General features: G+C 57.4%; 1 protein-coding gene across 1 annotated transcript in view; it reads right to left on the bottom strand.

The window, feature by feature from the left end:
- The window catches only part of NOL4L (nucleolar protein 4 like), a 115,746-nt gene extending 104,730 nt beyond the window's left edge, over positions 1-11,016 (bottom strand). The window contains exon 1 of the mRNA XM_088153705.1: positions 10,302-11,016. Within this exon, the coding sequence (XP_088009831.1) occupies positions 10,302-10,631 (330 nt within the window). The 5' untranslated portion in view covers positions 10,632-11,016. The remainder of the gene's footprint in view (positions 1-10,301) is intronic.
- Positions 11,017-15,457: the final 4,441 nt, after the last annotated feature.

A 15,457-nucleotide genomic window follows, 5' to 3' on the forward strand; every position in this document is an offset into this window, starting at 1 on the left:
AAAACTTCGGCTTGCAGAGACCCCCACAGCTGATTTATTTTCACTGTCTGCCTTAAGGGCTGAACGTACAACCCCTAAATGCCTGGGCTGGACTAGTTATTTCTGCTCGACAGCCATGTGAGTGCAGATGAAGGACTTTATCTACGACTCTAAGAGAGAAAATTGCATCTTTTTATGATTTCTATGTAAGTCATTATTCAGCAAAAAACGTATAGATGATAAAAGCAAGCGTTGAATGAATGAATGAATGAATGAATGAATGCGTCTAGTGAGAATAGATAACAAAATGGGAAGAAAGCTGGTTGTAGTTTTAATTGCCTTTCTTTTCAGAATGCACACGTGTGTGCAAACACACCAGGCTCAGAAACTAAGCAAGCCAAAGCCTGTTAGCCCTTGGATGGAAGACCACCCAGAGGTCCATTTCTGGGTTATAAATCCAATTGGGAGACGGAATCGCTTCAGTAGCCCTGCCAAGCGAAACTACGTGGCTGGGTCTGCACAGACTTCAGGAGCTGAACTCAGACTCATTTAAAACAATAGATCAGTGTTTCTCAACCTTGGCCACTTGGAGGTGTGTGGACTTCAGCTCCCAGGATTCCCCAGCCAGTTTTGCTGGCTGGGGAATCCTGGGAGTTGAAGTCCACATACCTCCAAGTGGCCAAGGTTGAGAAACACTGCGATAGATAGATAAATACATACATCTTAGAAGCACAACCAACTGTGTGATTTGCAACCAGCAAGTGTGTAGGCCTGAGAAAAAGCGTGCGCATATTGCTCAGACTACAAGCAGGAACATGGCTGTGCGAAGGAGCCGTGCAAATGACGCTGATCTGGCTGCTCTTCCTTGGCCTTTCATCTTTTATTTGAGGTTTTCCATCCCTGGGGAGGGAGGAGCAAACCCCCCCATCCTTCCAAGCCCCCACTGGGACTTCCCTGTTTTTCTCTTGCCCTGCCCAAGGCTCCGCGTTGCTCCCTGTCGCCAGGAGGAAGCCCCAAAGAAAAGGCGTTGGGGTTAGATGGGGTGGGCTGAGCCGCCTAAGTTCACAGCAATGGCAGCGGCTGTAAAAGGACTTTTTTAATCCAAGTTAATAATACATTTGTCCTTTTATCTGCTTTTTTATTGCTCGGGTATTACTGTGCTGGTGGGAAAAGGAAATACTTTGAATAAGGAAATTGGAAGTTGAAACAGAATTCTTTTTTTGCTTTTTTAACGGTACTAGTGGACTGAAGCAGATGGCAAGGGACCACCGCCTTTCACGGAGAAGGTTTCAAATTCGGTTCCCGGCACCCCCGTTTTAAATACCTTAGATCAAGAAACCATGGCTTGTGAACCAAGGTAAATGTGCCCATATGTCGCCCTTAAAGGCTAGACTTGTCTTTGGCTTCAGGGTGACATATGGGCACGTTTATCGTGAGATCTGCCTGTGGATAATGGTCTAGTTTGGCCTCAGAAAGTGGCTTAGATTCTAATGTGGAAAAGATCCGCTTACACGCTGCACTGAGCCATGGTTTAGCTAGGGTTTATCGAATACCCTTCATCTGGCTGGGGTCCAACAACACGCCAAGCCACAAATCATGGTTCGCCCTAGCTGGAGAGAAAGTTCCGTCCTGACCTCAATATATTATTATTAAACTCCTAATAAAAATGCCCCTCAAGACTCAGCAAAGCTGCTAGAAGAAATCGCCTTTCGCTTTCTGGGACCGTCGCTCAGTACTCCAGAAACTCTCACAACCGGGTGATATCCGCGGTCAGAGGGGCTGACAGGAGCTCCCCTAGTCTGGCTTGCGGCTGGATGGGAAGGTAACGTTTCCAGAATCTGGTCCTTTAACTGGTTTTCCTGCAGAGGGTTGGACTAGATGACCTCTGGAGTCCCTTCCAGCTCTATCACAGCCTGACTCTGTGAACTCCAGTTCAGCCGAATAGGCCAAAGGCAACCCTTGGATTTAAGCCGCCAACCGGCATGGCTTGCCCCGATCCCCACCTTCTTTCCGGACCGAGATGCACGCACAAGCACACACACCTTCGCACACACCCCCAGCCTATTTTTAAAAAAACTTCCAGAGGGGGCAGAGAAAACCTGAAAGATCACAGCTATTCAGCAGGGGGTAGCTGCCGGCATGAAAACAACACCCCAGATCCCAACGGACAGGTTTGCAAAGATGTGAGAGAGGAAGGCTGGTGTTTGCTGGAAGGGGCGCTCCCTAACCCTCGAGCCTCGGCTGCGAAGGATTTAGCAAGAATTAAGCATCCCGCTTATAAATTGGCAGGGGTGTTGGGGGCGGGGGGTCAAAAAAAGTCAAGGGGGTGACTGTGTCTGCGGAATCAGAGCCCCACCCTTTTTTATGTGCATTGCACATTTAAAAGGGGGTGGAGCCTCAATCCTGTAATCATGGCTACCTTGATTTTTTTTTTAACACCCCCCCCCCGACACCCCTGCAAACAGGACCAGAGAGCCCCCCCTTCTCTGCACACGTTGAGATCCAGTCTGTCAATTTTCCCTTAACATCCTTCATTTATTTAACAGAAGTTTTATACCACCCACTCGGCTGTTTTATTCTTTAATTCAAACTTTTTCACCCTGTCCATCCCAATGTGCGGGGGGAAATGAATGTATTTATGAAGCTTGAGACACAATTTTACAGAAATCTATCCATGACCTTTTTGTGGATTAAATGCACTTTTGGAAATTTTTTATTACGGACAAGAAAGTCGCAGAGAGCAGGGAGTTTCAAACTTTTACCAGGTCGCAGAACCTGTTAATTAAAAAAATATATTTTCTCCTCCCCCGCCCCCAGATGAAGGGGCAAAGTACTAGGAATAGAAAAACGGCTCTGTTTGAGTGAATTTATTTTTGCTTTGAGTCTCACACAACACCATCAAGTTCTCGCAGAGCCCAGTTTGAAAAGCAAAGAAGAGCTGTCAAAACACAGCCACTTTGCTCTAATCCAGTATTGTTCAAACATGCTGGCTGGGGAATTCTGGGAGTTGAAGTCCCCCCCTCTTCAAACTGCCAAGGCTGAGAAACACTGCACTATATAGGGCATGAACCCAGAAAATAGGTTAATTCAGTAACCAAGTTAGGTGTCTTGTACAGTACCACACTTGGGTAATGCCGTTCGAAGAAGATTGAGCTTTTGTTGCAAAGGGAAAGGCTGGGTGACCCCCTCCCTGCCTGCCACTTCCTTGAAAAAACATCCCCCCACCCACCCTGCTGTCTCCAGCCTGACTCTCGAATCCCCTCCAGCAGCCCCAGGTCTTGGAGCTGCAGCCCCAGGGCATCCAGAAGCTGGGGAAGGCTTCCCAACCCGAGGGAATCAACAAAGGGGTCTCCATTCCAGCAAGCCCACCCCAATTATGAGTATCAACTGCTCCTGGTCACACTTACACACATGCACACACACACAAATATAGATGGTGATGGAGGTGGCAAAGTCAGATGACTTTGCAGGAAACAGCAAGTATCAAGGTCCACTTTCCGTTCCTCCCAAACGAGATGTTCCATAGGAACTGCTGTGCACTAGAATTCAGCAAGACGTAAGATCTACCGAATTTATCAAATCCACCTTTTATCTTTTAAATCAACATTTTACTGAAGGGACCAGCAGAGGTGGTTGAAGAAGCATCTCTAAAGGTTCCAGAAAACCAGAGGAGCACAAATATTGTCCGCACCTTCGAAAAAGGGAGGGAGGACCCAAGAAACTACAGATCTGTCAGCTTGACATCTGTACCAGAGAAGGTCCTTGAGAAGAGGATTAAAACAGCTTATTTATGAGCACTTGGACAGGTGTGCAGCCATTAACAGGAGGTGTGCAGCCATTAACAGGAGCCAGCATGGGTTTGTCACAAAGTAAAGGTGTCAGATTAACCTTCCCTCTCTTTTTGACTGAGTTAATACTTTAATAGATAGGGGGAATGCTCTGGACATAGTGTACCTTGCCCTCAGCAAAGTAGTATTTGATAGTCTCTAACAGTAACCTTGTTAATAGAATGGAAACATGTGGCCTAGATGAGACGTTAGGTAGATTTATAATGTAGTCTTTATAAACACAAAAACACAGGATGGGGCATCCCGGGCTTGTACTGGGGTGTTCTAACCGACCACATGTACCAACCAGGTGATGCAGGTACTAAAAAGGCAAATGCTATTCTGGGGTGTATTAACAGGAGTTTGGAGTCCAGCCCACAGGAAGCAGGATCACGGGGTCCCGTGTACAGTTCTGGGCTCAATAACCTGGAGCCAGTTCACATGGAAGGTGGGGGTGTCAAGATGGTGAGCTGTTTTGAAACCAAGCTGTACAAGGAACAGCTCAGGAAGTAGGTTGATTTAACCTGCAGAACAGAAGACCAAGGGGAGATACCAGAGATATCTTCCAATTTTAAGATGGCGTTTCTCAGCCGTATCACCTTTAAGATGTGTGGACTTCAACTTCCAGAATCCTCCAGCCAGCACAGCTGGCTGGGGGATTCTGGGAATTGAAGTCCACACATCTTAAAGGTGATATGGCTGAGAAACGCTGATCGAAGAGGTTATCATACAGAGGGAGGGGTGGACTTGTTCTCTGTGACTGCAGTGGGCAGGAACAGAATCACTGTTGAATGAAACTTCAGGGATGTAGATTCAGGTTGGATATTAGGAGGAAGTTCGCGACTGTCAGAGCTGACAACCGGTGGAATAGGCGGTCTTATGAGTCTTCAAACACAGGCAGGAGAGCTATCAGTTGCAAATATTTTTAGTAGATCCGCTGGAGCAACAGGATGGACCAGATGGCCTCTGAAATCCCTTCCAAATTCTGTGAGTCTGGAATTGCTGGATGAATGAATAATTATTGCAGTTGCCTCCCGACTTTCTCCAGAGCTGAAGGTGGGGTATAGACAAAACACCAACCCTGTGAGGTAGGGCAGCCTGAGAGAAAGCTGCTGGCCCTGAACGACCCAGCTACATGTCACGTGGAGACAGGATCTTTCTCTGCACCCAGGACAGCATCACATGAGCAACAAGGTCTGTAGTTCACCTGATACACTGAGTCATGTTTCACTCACTCTTCTCTTACCGAATTAACCAATTTGTGGGTCTACACAACGCACTGAGCAGTAATCTAACCACACAAGCTACATCAAACATGACTTTGCTCGTTTCTGTGGTTCATGCATGCATTTAACCTGGTTACTGAAGTAACCCCTTTGCACATAAACAACCCAAGCCCCCTTCAGCCAACTGAGGAAGCCCCACAAACGCTGACTAAGGTTCAAACCCACAGAGGTCAGCAGGTTACGCAAAGGCAGACTTTCATTAGCCCAGTTCAGTGTGTGGTGCAAACCCAGCCAGGTGTCGGGGAAGACGGGGCGGGGGGGTTTAAAGCTGGCAGCTCTGCACCGAGTTCTAGCCCCCTCCATCCTGCAAACTCTCCGCTCTTGAGGGCTGTGCCAAGAGTCCATTTCAAGGGCAAAAGTATCATCCCCCACCAGAAGTACCTGCTGGGCCCCCTTCAACCAAACTGGTCTTTTCTAGAGATTGTGCGCGTTGGGTGGGTGGGAGGGGGCCCAGCAGGTGCTAATCGCCACCAACACTTCCATCAAATCCCCGTCTTTGCACAGCCTTCCGAACTACATTCTGCCCGAGGCTTACTAGCCACAACCCCCAGATCGGTGGGTCTGGGAAGAAGTTGGCAACTCCTGCGCTGCCTGGGGTCAGAGAAGCCTGGGCAGAGGGAGCCCCCCCCCCGCCCGGGCCTCTGTAATCCCCAGCGGGCTGTGTCTCATCCTGCAGTCCCCTTTGACTCACCCTGCAAGCTTGCATCACAGACCGCCAGAAGCCTCCCTGGCTGGGCTGGGCTGCTGACCCCACACAGGTTAGGCAAAACGCCCCAGTGAGCGGGAGAGCCGCAGGTTTGGGGCCTTGAGGCTCGGGGAAGGATTCCCTCCGGCAACCATGGAGATTCAAAGGCCGGGTTCTCGTTAGGCGACCATAGCTGGCCCACCCTGGCTTATCTTGAACGCCTACAAGCCCAAAGGGCAAAAGCAGGCTTAGCTTTGGGATGACTGAACAACAAGAGTAACTCTGAGCACGCAGAACAGAGGGACGTTTTTGGGACTCCCATCACTGCCTTACTTTGAACCAATTATATCAGCCCATGAGGATGTGACAACAGCGCCTCTGAGCATGCACTGAGTGTGCTTCCCCCTGCTTCGAGAGAACAGCCAGCTGAGCTTTTCAAGAGCCAACAAGACCAAGACTGCAGTGAGAGGCCCCTTTGCTTGAGGGTGGCTGAGAACCATCCAGCGGCCTCTTTGCACCAGATACCGTGGGGGGGGGGGCTGGGGGGCAGGAGTGGGGAGAGGAAGCTCTTTGTCTCATCTTTTTCTGCACAAGCCTTCGCTGGGGAAAGTGACACACGGGGCGCTTCATCGCCAGACGCAGCCCCGGCCGCCCGTCTCGCCCTGCTCGCCCCAAGCCATCTGCTGGGCCAGACGCAGCGGCTGCTGCCGGCCAGATAGCCGCGTCCTCGCCCCTCCTGCCGACTGGGGAGGCCAGGGGACACAGGGGCGGCCTGGGGTGACCCGTCCGGCCAAAGCTGCTCTGCCAGCCGAAGGCGCCACACTCCGAGCGAGCAGCCCCCAGGGCATCGCCTCTCCCTTTCCCGCCCGGTGGCCTCCCTCCTAGGCTCTTCCTCCCATCCGCCCGGTGCCCCGGCAGCGCCCTCCCCCTCTCTCTGCCGAGCCGAGGAGCACCTGGCAGAGGCCACTTCCAGCTCCTCCTGGGCCCTGCCAGGACCTCGCCCGCCCGCCCGCCGGCTGGGCCTCTTTGTCTGCAGCCCAAGGACTTTTGCACTGGCTCCGGAGCAAGGGGAGGGGCTGGCGGAGGGGGAGAGACCGGTTGAAAAGCTCCATGGCAACCCCGGGCGCAGGAGGACCCTTGGCGCTCCTAATTGGCAGAGTAATTGCCCCGTTAGCAGCATCCCCCGGAGCTCAAGGAGGCACAGGTCCTCCGACCCCACCAGCTCTCTGCAACCGCCCCGCTGGAATGGGCCGGCGCATTCAGACGGGGGGCCGTTGAGCCCCAGTTACCAAGGAACCTGTGGGGGGGACCACAGCGAAAGAAAGCCCCCCCCCAAACTGAGAGGAAGCCAAGGGGGCAGAGCTTAGCATTGGCAGGGGAAGCCTCCTACGCTGCCTCCATCTTCCCCGCTGGTGCACCAAGCATGGAGATACTGTGGCTGACACCAACCAGCTGGGCTGGACTGCAACGTCCATAATTCCCAGCCAGGGTGCACAGGCAACACAGTCTGGTTCTCCTTTTAAGGAGGAGGTCTGGCAGTCAATGCAAAACAGAAGGTGTCCTGCCCTTGGGTCAGGGAAGGGACCCAGCCAGAATAGCTGGAGGGGGATGCCCGGAGGAGGCCAGAGCACTCAAAGCCCCCCCCCCATCAGCAGGAGGAGGAAGAGCTGGGATTTTGCACAGAGGCAAGGGCAGGTTTGGGGGTCATTAAAAGGCAGCCAAGTTGCATGCAGATAGCATGACCTTGGGGCACAATCTAATCCATGGAGACTCCCCCAGGCACACCCCATCAAAAGGCACGAGATGCACCCCCCTCTGCTTTTGGCAAAAGGGTCCTCAATCCAGGGGAGGAAGTAGGAGGGATCCCCCTGGACAACCCAACCCAAAAGGTAGGGCTCCTTACACACATAAATTATTTTGCAAATCCTTGCAAATCCACTGACACTGGGAGAAGGGGACCTGGAAGCCATGTGGGCAGCTGAAAAACTGGTCAGGTGGGTTTAAGAGCAAACCGTGCAGATGGCAAGGCTAGCCGTGGGGGGGGGGGCAGGGAGGCCATTTCCTTCTCCTCCTGCAGCAGCCCTCTCTTCCAGACTGACTGGCTTGCCACGCTGCAGTCTCTGGGCATGAAGGAGGCCAGGTCACCCACACAGCCCAGGGCCTTCTCCAAACCCAGAGGCACCAAGATCTGGTTCCTTTAGAAGAGCCTCTGACCAGTTCTCACAACGCACTTAACCTGATTGGAAAACGAACCCATTTTCTCAGTGGCAGGATACAGTCACGCTTGAACAAACCAGATGGGCCATCTTCACAGGATCTAAGTCACATCCCCCACCCCACCCCAGCACTTGGGCAGCTGCGTTTGCATATGTTTGCACTTGATCGGTCAAGAGTGTTGTGTGAAGACAGCCACGGGTCGTGCAGGAAGAGACTTTGTCAAAGCCGAGCGGAAGGACTCTTTCAGGTCCCTCCCTCTTCCCCTTGCATGGGGAATGCCCACATGCTTGGCGGGTCCCCCTCTGGGAGCCCGGGGGCATCCTAAACAGCCTGCGGGTGGAAAAAGGAGTGCCCGTGGCACAATCACCCAACAAGTGCTAGGAAACACACTGGACTTCTTTGTAACAGCCAAGCCAGCGCTTTCTTGGAATACACACAAAGCAGAAGATAAAAAGGTTACAGTGTGTGTGTGGAGGGGGGAGAGTTTGCACATCTGCAAAATCTAAGGGGGAAACACGAATCAGATTCAGACGGAGTTCACCTTATGGTTCAAAGCAATCCTCACTGTAACATGCACCACCTCCCCAAGCAAACACACTCAGCAAAACTAAGCACAAAAGGCTCACCGCCCCCCCCCCAAGTTAGATGGCAGCCAGCCCGGCCTCGGGACCCATATGCTACAGATGGATATACCCTCACCCCTTGCCCTTGAGAAGCCTTCCTCCTGGCCACTCCCTGCCCCCCCAGCAGCTGCAGGGAGCCAAGGCCTGGGGGAGGAAATGAGCGCCACAGCGCTTCTTCCTCCTTCCCTCCGGAGCTTGGAGAGACACTTTTCTTCCGCGTGGCGAATTCTCCCTGCCAACCAGCGGGCAGCAGCGGCGGCGGCGGCGGCGGCGGCGGCAGCGCTAAGCGGGTGCCTCCTTCCCGGGCGGAGAGAGGCAGGCGCAAGCGCGCGCTCACGCTCACGCACACGCACACACACACACACACAAGTGCACTTTTCCGGCAAGGCCAGCTCCGACCAATTGTCTGCCAAGCGCCCAATCTCCTGGGCAGATGGTGCAAGGGACGGGCGGGGATGAAGCGAGCGAGCGAGCAGGCGAGCCGGAGAGAGCTACCCCCTCCCATCCCTCCAGTGTGCCAAACCCCACCCTGGCACAGCCGGCAGAGGGAGAGGCGGGGGGACGGGGGATGCCAGCGGGCGGGCGACATGCGGGGCAATTGGGAGAGGCACGAGCCAGCTGCCCCCCGCCGAAACTTGTCCCGCTTGGGCCGAGCGCGGGAGGGGCACAAGGCGGCCGGGCCGGGCCGGGCCGGGCCGGGCCGGCCGGGAACAATGACGCTGCGCCGGAGCGGCGCGCTCGGCCGGCGACTCCTTCCCGGGCCAGCCGCCTGCTGGGGGGAGGGAGGCGCGGCGCGGCGCGGCGAGGAGGGGGTGTGGAGGCTCGGAGGGCGGCGCGGCGTCCCCGGGCAGGCGCGGAACAATGAGCTCCCCTGCGGGGCTTCGCTCTGCCGCGAGCGGGGACTGGGGCCAGGGCGCCGCCGCCGCCGCCGCCGCCGCCACGACCGGGCAGCCCCCGCGGCCGGGCCGGCCCTGAGCCGCAACCTGCGCCCCGCCGGCGCGCTTGGGCCCCGCGGCGGCGGCGGCGGCGGCGGTTGCGGAGCGGTGCCCCCACCGCTGCCCTTGGCCGCCGCTGTCTCGGGCCCAGGGCGGGCGGCGGGGGCGGGGCGCCCTCCTCCCCTCCCCTGCCCAGGAGGCGCGGGACCAGGAGGCAGCGGGAGGCGCCGGCGGGCGAGGGGGCAGGGGGAGCCCTGCAGGACGGGAGATGAGCCGGGCTCCTGCACGCCCCGCGCCCGCCCTCCACCGGGGGGGAGGGGGGCGGAGAGGGTCAGGCGGGGACCGCCCGGTAGAGCAGCCGGGCAGCCCCCGCCCCGCCCGGCCTCCTCTCCTGCTGAGCTCAAGGAAATGGGACGGGGGAGCTGTGCTCTCCTCCCGGCAGCCGAGCTGGGAGAAGGGGGCGTCCCGGCGGGGCTCTCCCTCTCTCGCCCTGCGCCGCCCCTGCGCCCCCGCCCCAAGGGCCCCCGACGAGCGGGGCGCGGAGAGCGGGCCCCTCCTGCCCGGTAGAAGCCGGGCGGCGGCGGCGCCCCCGGCCGCCCCCGCCCCGCCCGATTCCTTGCCCGCTGCTCGCCGGGCGGCCCAGCGCCAGCGGCCGCCGGGCATCCCCTCCGCCCGCCCCGCCCCCGGGCAATGCGGGACACACACCCAGACAGGCACACGGGCGGACGGGCAGCGCGCGGCGCACTCACCGTTCCCGTCTTCACCGGCACATAGACCACCACCGGACCCATCTTCGCGGCCGGCGGCTCCCGGGTGCCGTTGCCCAGGCGGAAGCCCTTGGAGCGCACCCAGAACTGGAACTTGCCTTTCTCGCCGCCGCCGCCGCCGCCGCTGCCGCCGCCGCCCCCTTGCAGCACCTCGGCGATGCGCTGGTACTTGCTCCGGGTCACCGTCTTGGTCTTGGCCGAGTCGCCGTAGGTGCGCAGGCACCAGTCCCGGAACTGCCGGCCCAGCTCGCTGTCTCCGGGGCGGCTCCCGCTCGCTGACCGCAGCAGCAGCGGCGGCGGCGGCTTCGGCATGGCGGGCGGGCGGGCGGGCGGGCGGGCGAGCGAGCAGAGCCGAGCCGAGGGAGTCCCTGTCCCGGCCGGAGCGGGCGGGCGGGCGGGCGAGAGAGCGCTGCTGCGCCCTGCCTGGCGCGGCGGAGGCGGGGAGCGCGGGAGGGAGGAGTCCGGCTGGCGCGGAGGGCAGGAGCCACGGCGGGCTGCTGCTGGCCCGGCGGGACAAGGGGCGGGCAGGCGAGCGAGCGGGCGAGCGGCGCTCGGGGACGCTCCGGCGGTGGCGGCTGCCGCTCCCGTGGCGGGGACACCAGCGAGGCTGCCAGGCGGTGGCGGCTCCGGCTCGTCCTCGTCCTCGTCCCCTCCTCCCGCCGTGGCCCCCGCCCGTGGCGGCGGCGGCGGCGGCGGCGGCTGCTCTTGCTGCTGGCCCGCCTTCTCCGCCCCCTCGCCTCGGGATCCCACCTGTTAGAGCCGCGCCGCCGCCGCCGCCGCCGCCGCCGCCGCCTCCCCTGCCTCGTCCTCGCCCGGGGCGCAGCGCGCAAGGACGGGCGGCCGGCGCTGGGGGCCCGTCCTCCTCGAGGGACGGGACGGGGCGGGGCGGACGGGCGAGGGGCGGGCAGCGGCGCTGCCCTGGGACGGGGGGGTGGGGTTGGGGCGCGTCGGTCCGCGGACCCGGCAGTGGCCACGGGACCCGGAGCGGGAGCGCGCCCCGCCGCCGGCTGGACCGAGGCGCTGACAAAGCCGGACGGCCCGGCTGCGGCGGGGAGCCCCCGGGCGGGACGGGGCGGGAGGCTGGACCTCGGACTGGGCTTCGCAGCGTAGCGCAGCGCGGCGAGGGAGGGCGGGGAGAGACCAGGTGGTTCCCCTCCCGGCTGCCGCCGCCGCCGCCGCCGCCGCCTCCCTCCCTGCTTGCGGGCCGACGCGTTCCCGCGGGTCGGGGGCGAACCGGACAGCTGCTCCCTTTCCTGGCCGAGGCCCAGCGGCGGCAGCCCGGCCTCCCCCGCCGCGCCTGCGGAGCGCGGCGGCCGCTGCCCCCTCCGGGCTCCTGCCCGCCCTGGAAGCTTCTGGGCTGGGAAGCGCGGCCGAGGCCCCAGGCCGAGCGGCCACGTGCGTGCGGCCTCGCCCCGGCGTCCGGGGTCCTGGCGACGGGCGGCTGCCCCTGGCCGCGGCCGGTCCCTTCGCCGGGCGAGCGGGGAGGAGCCCGGGGGGCTGGCAGCGCGGCGCGCCCCCCCCAGCCTCCGGCCCCCTGAGGTCCTGAACCGCGCTTCCGTTCCTGCTGGCTGGGGAGGGTGGGGGGTGTAGTCCAACTCTCCGGAAGACTCCGCCGCCCTGGGGAGGGTATTGCGGAGGAAGGAGCGATGCGCCTCGTGGCCCTGAGAGTCCCTCCTCTGCCGTCCTGCCAGGGGACGATGGCCCTCCTGGGCAACTGCTAGCTGCTACCGAGTCCTTGGCCCTCCCCGCTGGGCCTGGAACGGGGAAGACCAGTCCAGCTTTGGGGATTTTGAAGCTGGGCCTGGCACTGAGCGGCCCGCATAATCTCCGGCCTGTGTTGGCATGTCTCGGCTGTGGCAAAGCCTCCCAAGTCCAGCCTTGGCTACCTGGGTAATGCGGGCCTGACCCAACTAAGACAGCTCCGAGACCGGGCAGGCTGGCCCTTGCCCTGCCCTGGCCTGTCTCCCTCCACTTGCGAAGCGGGAAAGGACAGGCCGCCGCTGCTGGAACTGGCTGGCCGGCTCCCCTGGGTGAAATTGCTCCAGGCCCCCAGGCGGTCCTGCCCGCCAGCCCCAGAGAGAAACTGGGGGAACGAACGGGCTTCCTCCCAGACTTCCTGGAGAGGGCTGGGTGGGCACCAGCAGCCCAAGAAAGGGGCAGATTTTTCCCCTTGCTCTGGGACTGTTCACACAACACACCAGAGCCTAGTGCGTGCTTCACACCATATGCTAAACCTGGCTTGCGTTAACCTTGCATAGGCTTTCCATGGTTCAGCATGTTGCCTAAAACCAACCAATGTACGTTTCAAATGCATTGTGCAAATTGTTAACAATTGGGTGGAATGTGTTGTGTGAACATGGGAGGTGCCAACATTTCCTTTGTGGCAGGGGGAAATGACTAACTTTTTTTCACATCTTAATTTTGAAAATAGGTAGAATTCACACACACACACCCAGTAAATGATCTGCATGTAAATAATACCTCTTATGCATAAACGAGAACGTGGGGATGCATAAAAACCAAGACTGGAATGCCAGAATGTAGGATGGCTTGTTTCTGGCCTCTCGCTTCATAGTCCTCTTGCAATCAAATGCCACACAGCACTGCATGCTGTACAGCTGCCGAAGTGTGCAAGTGTGTCACAAGCATGCTTTGTCTCTTAAGTGTTGGTGGTGTAATCCTGGGAGGCTCCAGATTCTGCAAAAGACCTTGACTCTGAACTCCAGATGGCTCACTCCTGTGGGCTGATCCAAGCTAGAAAATTCAACCCAGACAGGATTCACACAACCCCCTTCTGCAAGAGCAGAGCTACGTGGAACTGCTGCCCGCTCCCAGTCCTCGCAAGGAGCCCAAGAGGACCCCGTGGTCAATGGTTTCAACCCCCACTGTGAGATCTGAAAGATCTGGAAAGGTTGCAGGGCCCTATCCAGATCCTGCTGAAGGTCATTCGCTAGAGCAGTGTTTCTCAGCCTGAGCAACTTCCAGATGTGTGAATTTCAACTCCCAGAATTCCCCAGCCAGCATGTTGCCAGGTTTGAGAAACACTGCACTAGAGCGACCAATGCTGTCCATGTCTTATGATCAGGCCTGGACCATGATGGAAGGGGGTCCAGATAATCCACTGCCTAGGGCACCACCTTCCCCCCAAAGGTGGGCTTGGAGACTGGGCAGTGGATGTCCCAGGTGGCTGTACTGATTGTGGCCTCTTCAGGATGGGGGGTCACCACGGCCTCTTTCGAGGCAACAGGCAAAACACTCCCGTCTTCCACAGAAACGTTCACACGCTGCAGAATCCAGCCACTCTCTCTTGCTCACAGCTGCCCAAAGAACCAGCAAGCGCAGGGTTCCCGCCCACAGGTGGCCCAGCTTAGGCTACAGAGAGCCCAGTCCACGTCCTTGCAATCCCCAAAATGGAACAAATCCCACCAACCTTGAAGATGTTCCCCTCATCCTCTCCTTAGCTGCTGACCAGGTGGGCCCAAGGCCAGAAGTGATTTTATCTGCAAAATGTTTAGTAAACAGCAGCCGGTGGCCTGCAGGGAGGTTGCCCCATCCATCTCTCCCCATCAGAGCAATGGCTCTGAATTAGGCCACCGGGTGATATTCCACCAATACAGAAGGTACGTAATGTAGCCCTTACCAGTCTCTGCTGGAATTTGCCTTACTTAGGGGCTATTTCTGGTATCCTTGTAGACCAAGGAGCTGCCTGGGATCAGCAGGCACAGAGAGGCTACTCAGAAGAGGTCTCACCCAACTACCTGGCCACTCAAATTCTCAGAACTTAACCAGGCGCGTGGAGGAACTGCCCGGTGGATCATTAGGAGACTCCCCAAGTGCTCATTGGATACCATCCAGATCTCCAAGGTGCTGGGGTGGTCCATTTTAATAGGCCCTGTGCCCCTGCAGAGCTCAGAGAAGTGGCAAACCACATCTGAACCAGGTTATGGGTCTGACACAGCAATGGATGATTGGTGATTCTAATTTTTATACATGGCTCCTGGGTGCAAAATAGACAGCCCTGGTCCACATCCACTGATCTGTGGGAGCTCTGTTGAGCTCCTAGCAGTTCCTCCAGTCCAATGGCTTGACGTGATTTGAACCCAGGCGCTTGTGCAGGAAAGACCAAGACTCCAGCATGGAGCTGTGGCTGGAACCTGCAGGGAGTGCCTCTGTCTATTTATTTGCGAAATTTAAAGGCCACCCTCATCTATTACAACTCTGGGCAGCTTATAAAATGCAACAATAAAATACTGTAAAAATACAGAAATCACCCAATGATTGTTTTTGTTTCTGTTCTTTTTTTTCCTTGCTCTTTATTTATTTTGTGTTTTATTATTCATATTGCATTGCATTTTTTATATTATGAGCTGCCCAGAGTCATCTGGAGTCGGGTGATGCCTAAACCGAATATATTACATGTCTGGGGGAAAAACAATCATTTAAACAACCACAACAGCATGAAGGGGACCATCATCCACCCTAACCCAAGGTGGGGCCCATCCAGATCGCAAGGGAAATGAGGGTTGGATGAATTCATGGAGGACAGGTTGAGGGAGGGCTGCTAAGGTTAACTCCATGTTACTTCCAGACTGGGAGCAGGATTAGGCCTATCTGGGCTCCATGAATCCAGATTGGGGTGCCCACAGAGTTTGGCAAAAAGAGCATCACACGTTAAAAAAAACAGGCAGGGCTTGGATCACGCTATCGTGGTCACCATTTTGACCTTTCTTGACCATGCCCTGCAGGCATTCCTGAATCCAGATGACCCCTAGATGGGAGCCAAGAGTTATGGTTTTCTGGATCTCTGCCGCCCTCCAGTGATCATACCGATTTTTCCAGCTCAGATATGTTGATGAAGGTTCTCAGTCATCCAGGAGGAATTGTCCAGAGGTTGAGTCATGGCAACTGGACTTCTTCTCTTTTTGGCAGAGACGTTTCGCTACTTGTCCAAGCAGCTTCTTCTTCCCACTTTTTTAGACTGAAGAAGCTGCTTGGACAAGTAGCGAAACATCTCTGCCAAAAAGAGAAGAAGTCCAGTTGCCATGACTCAACCTCCAGTCCAGGCCAGATACCACAGCTTCAAGCAGAAGACGTCCATATGCCAGTCCTGGGAGCATCAACAAGGGGTCAAGGCCTTC

The sequence above is a fragment of the Python bivittatus genome, unplaced genomic scaffold, assembly GCF_059951505.1.
Source record: "Python bivittatus isolate LINGU-HERP-01145 unplaced genomic scaffold, Pbiv_v1 ctg000700_np1212, whole genome shotgun sequence".
Lineage (NCBI taxonomy): Eukaryota > Metazoa > Chordata > Lepidosauria > Squamata > Pythonidae > Python > Python bivittatus.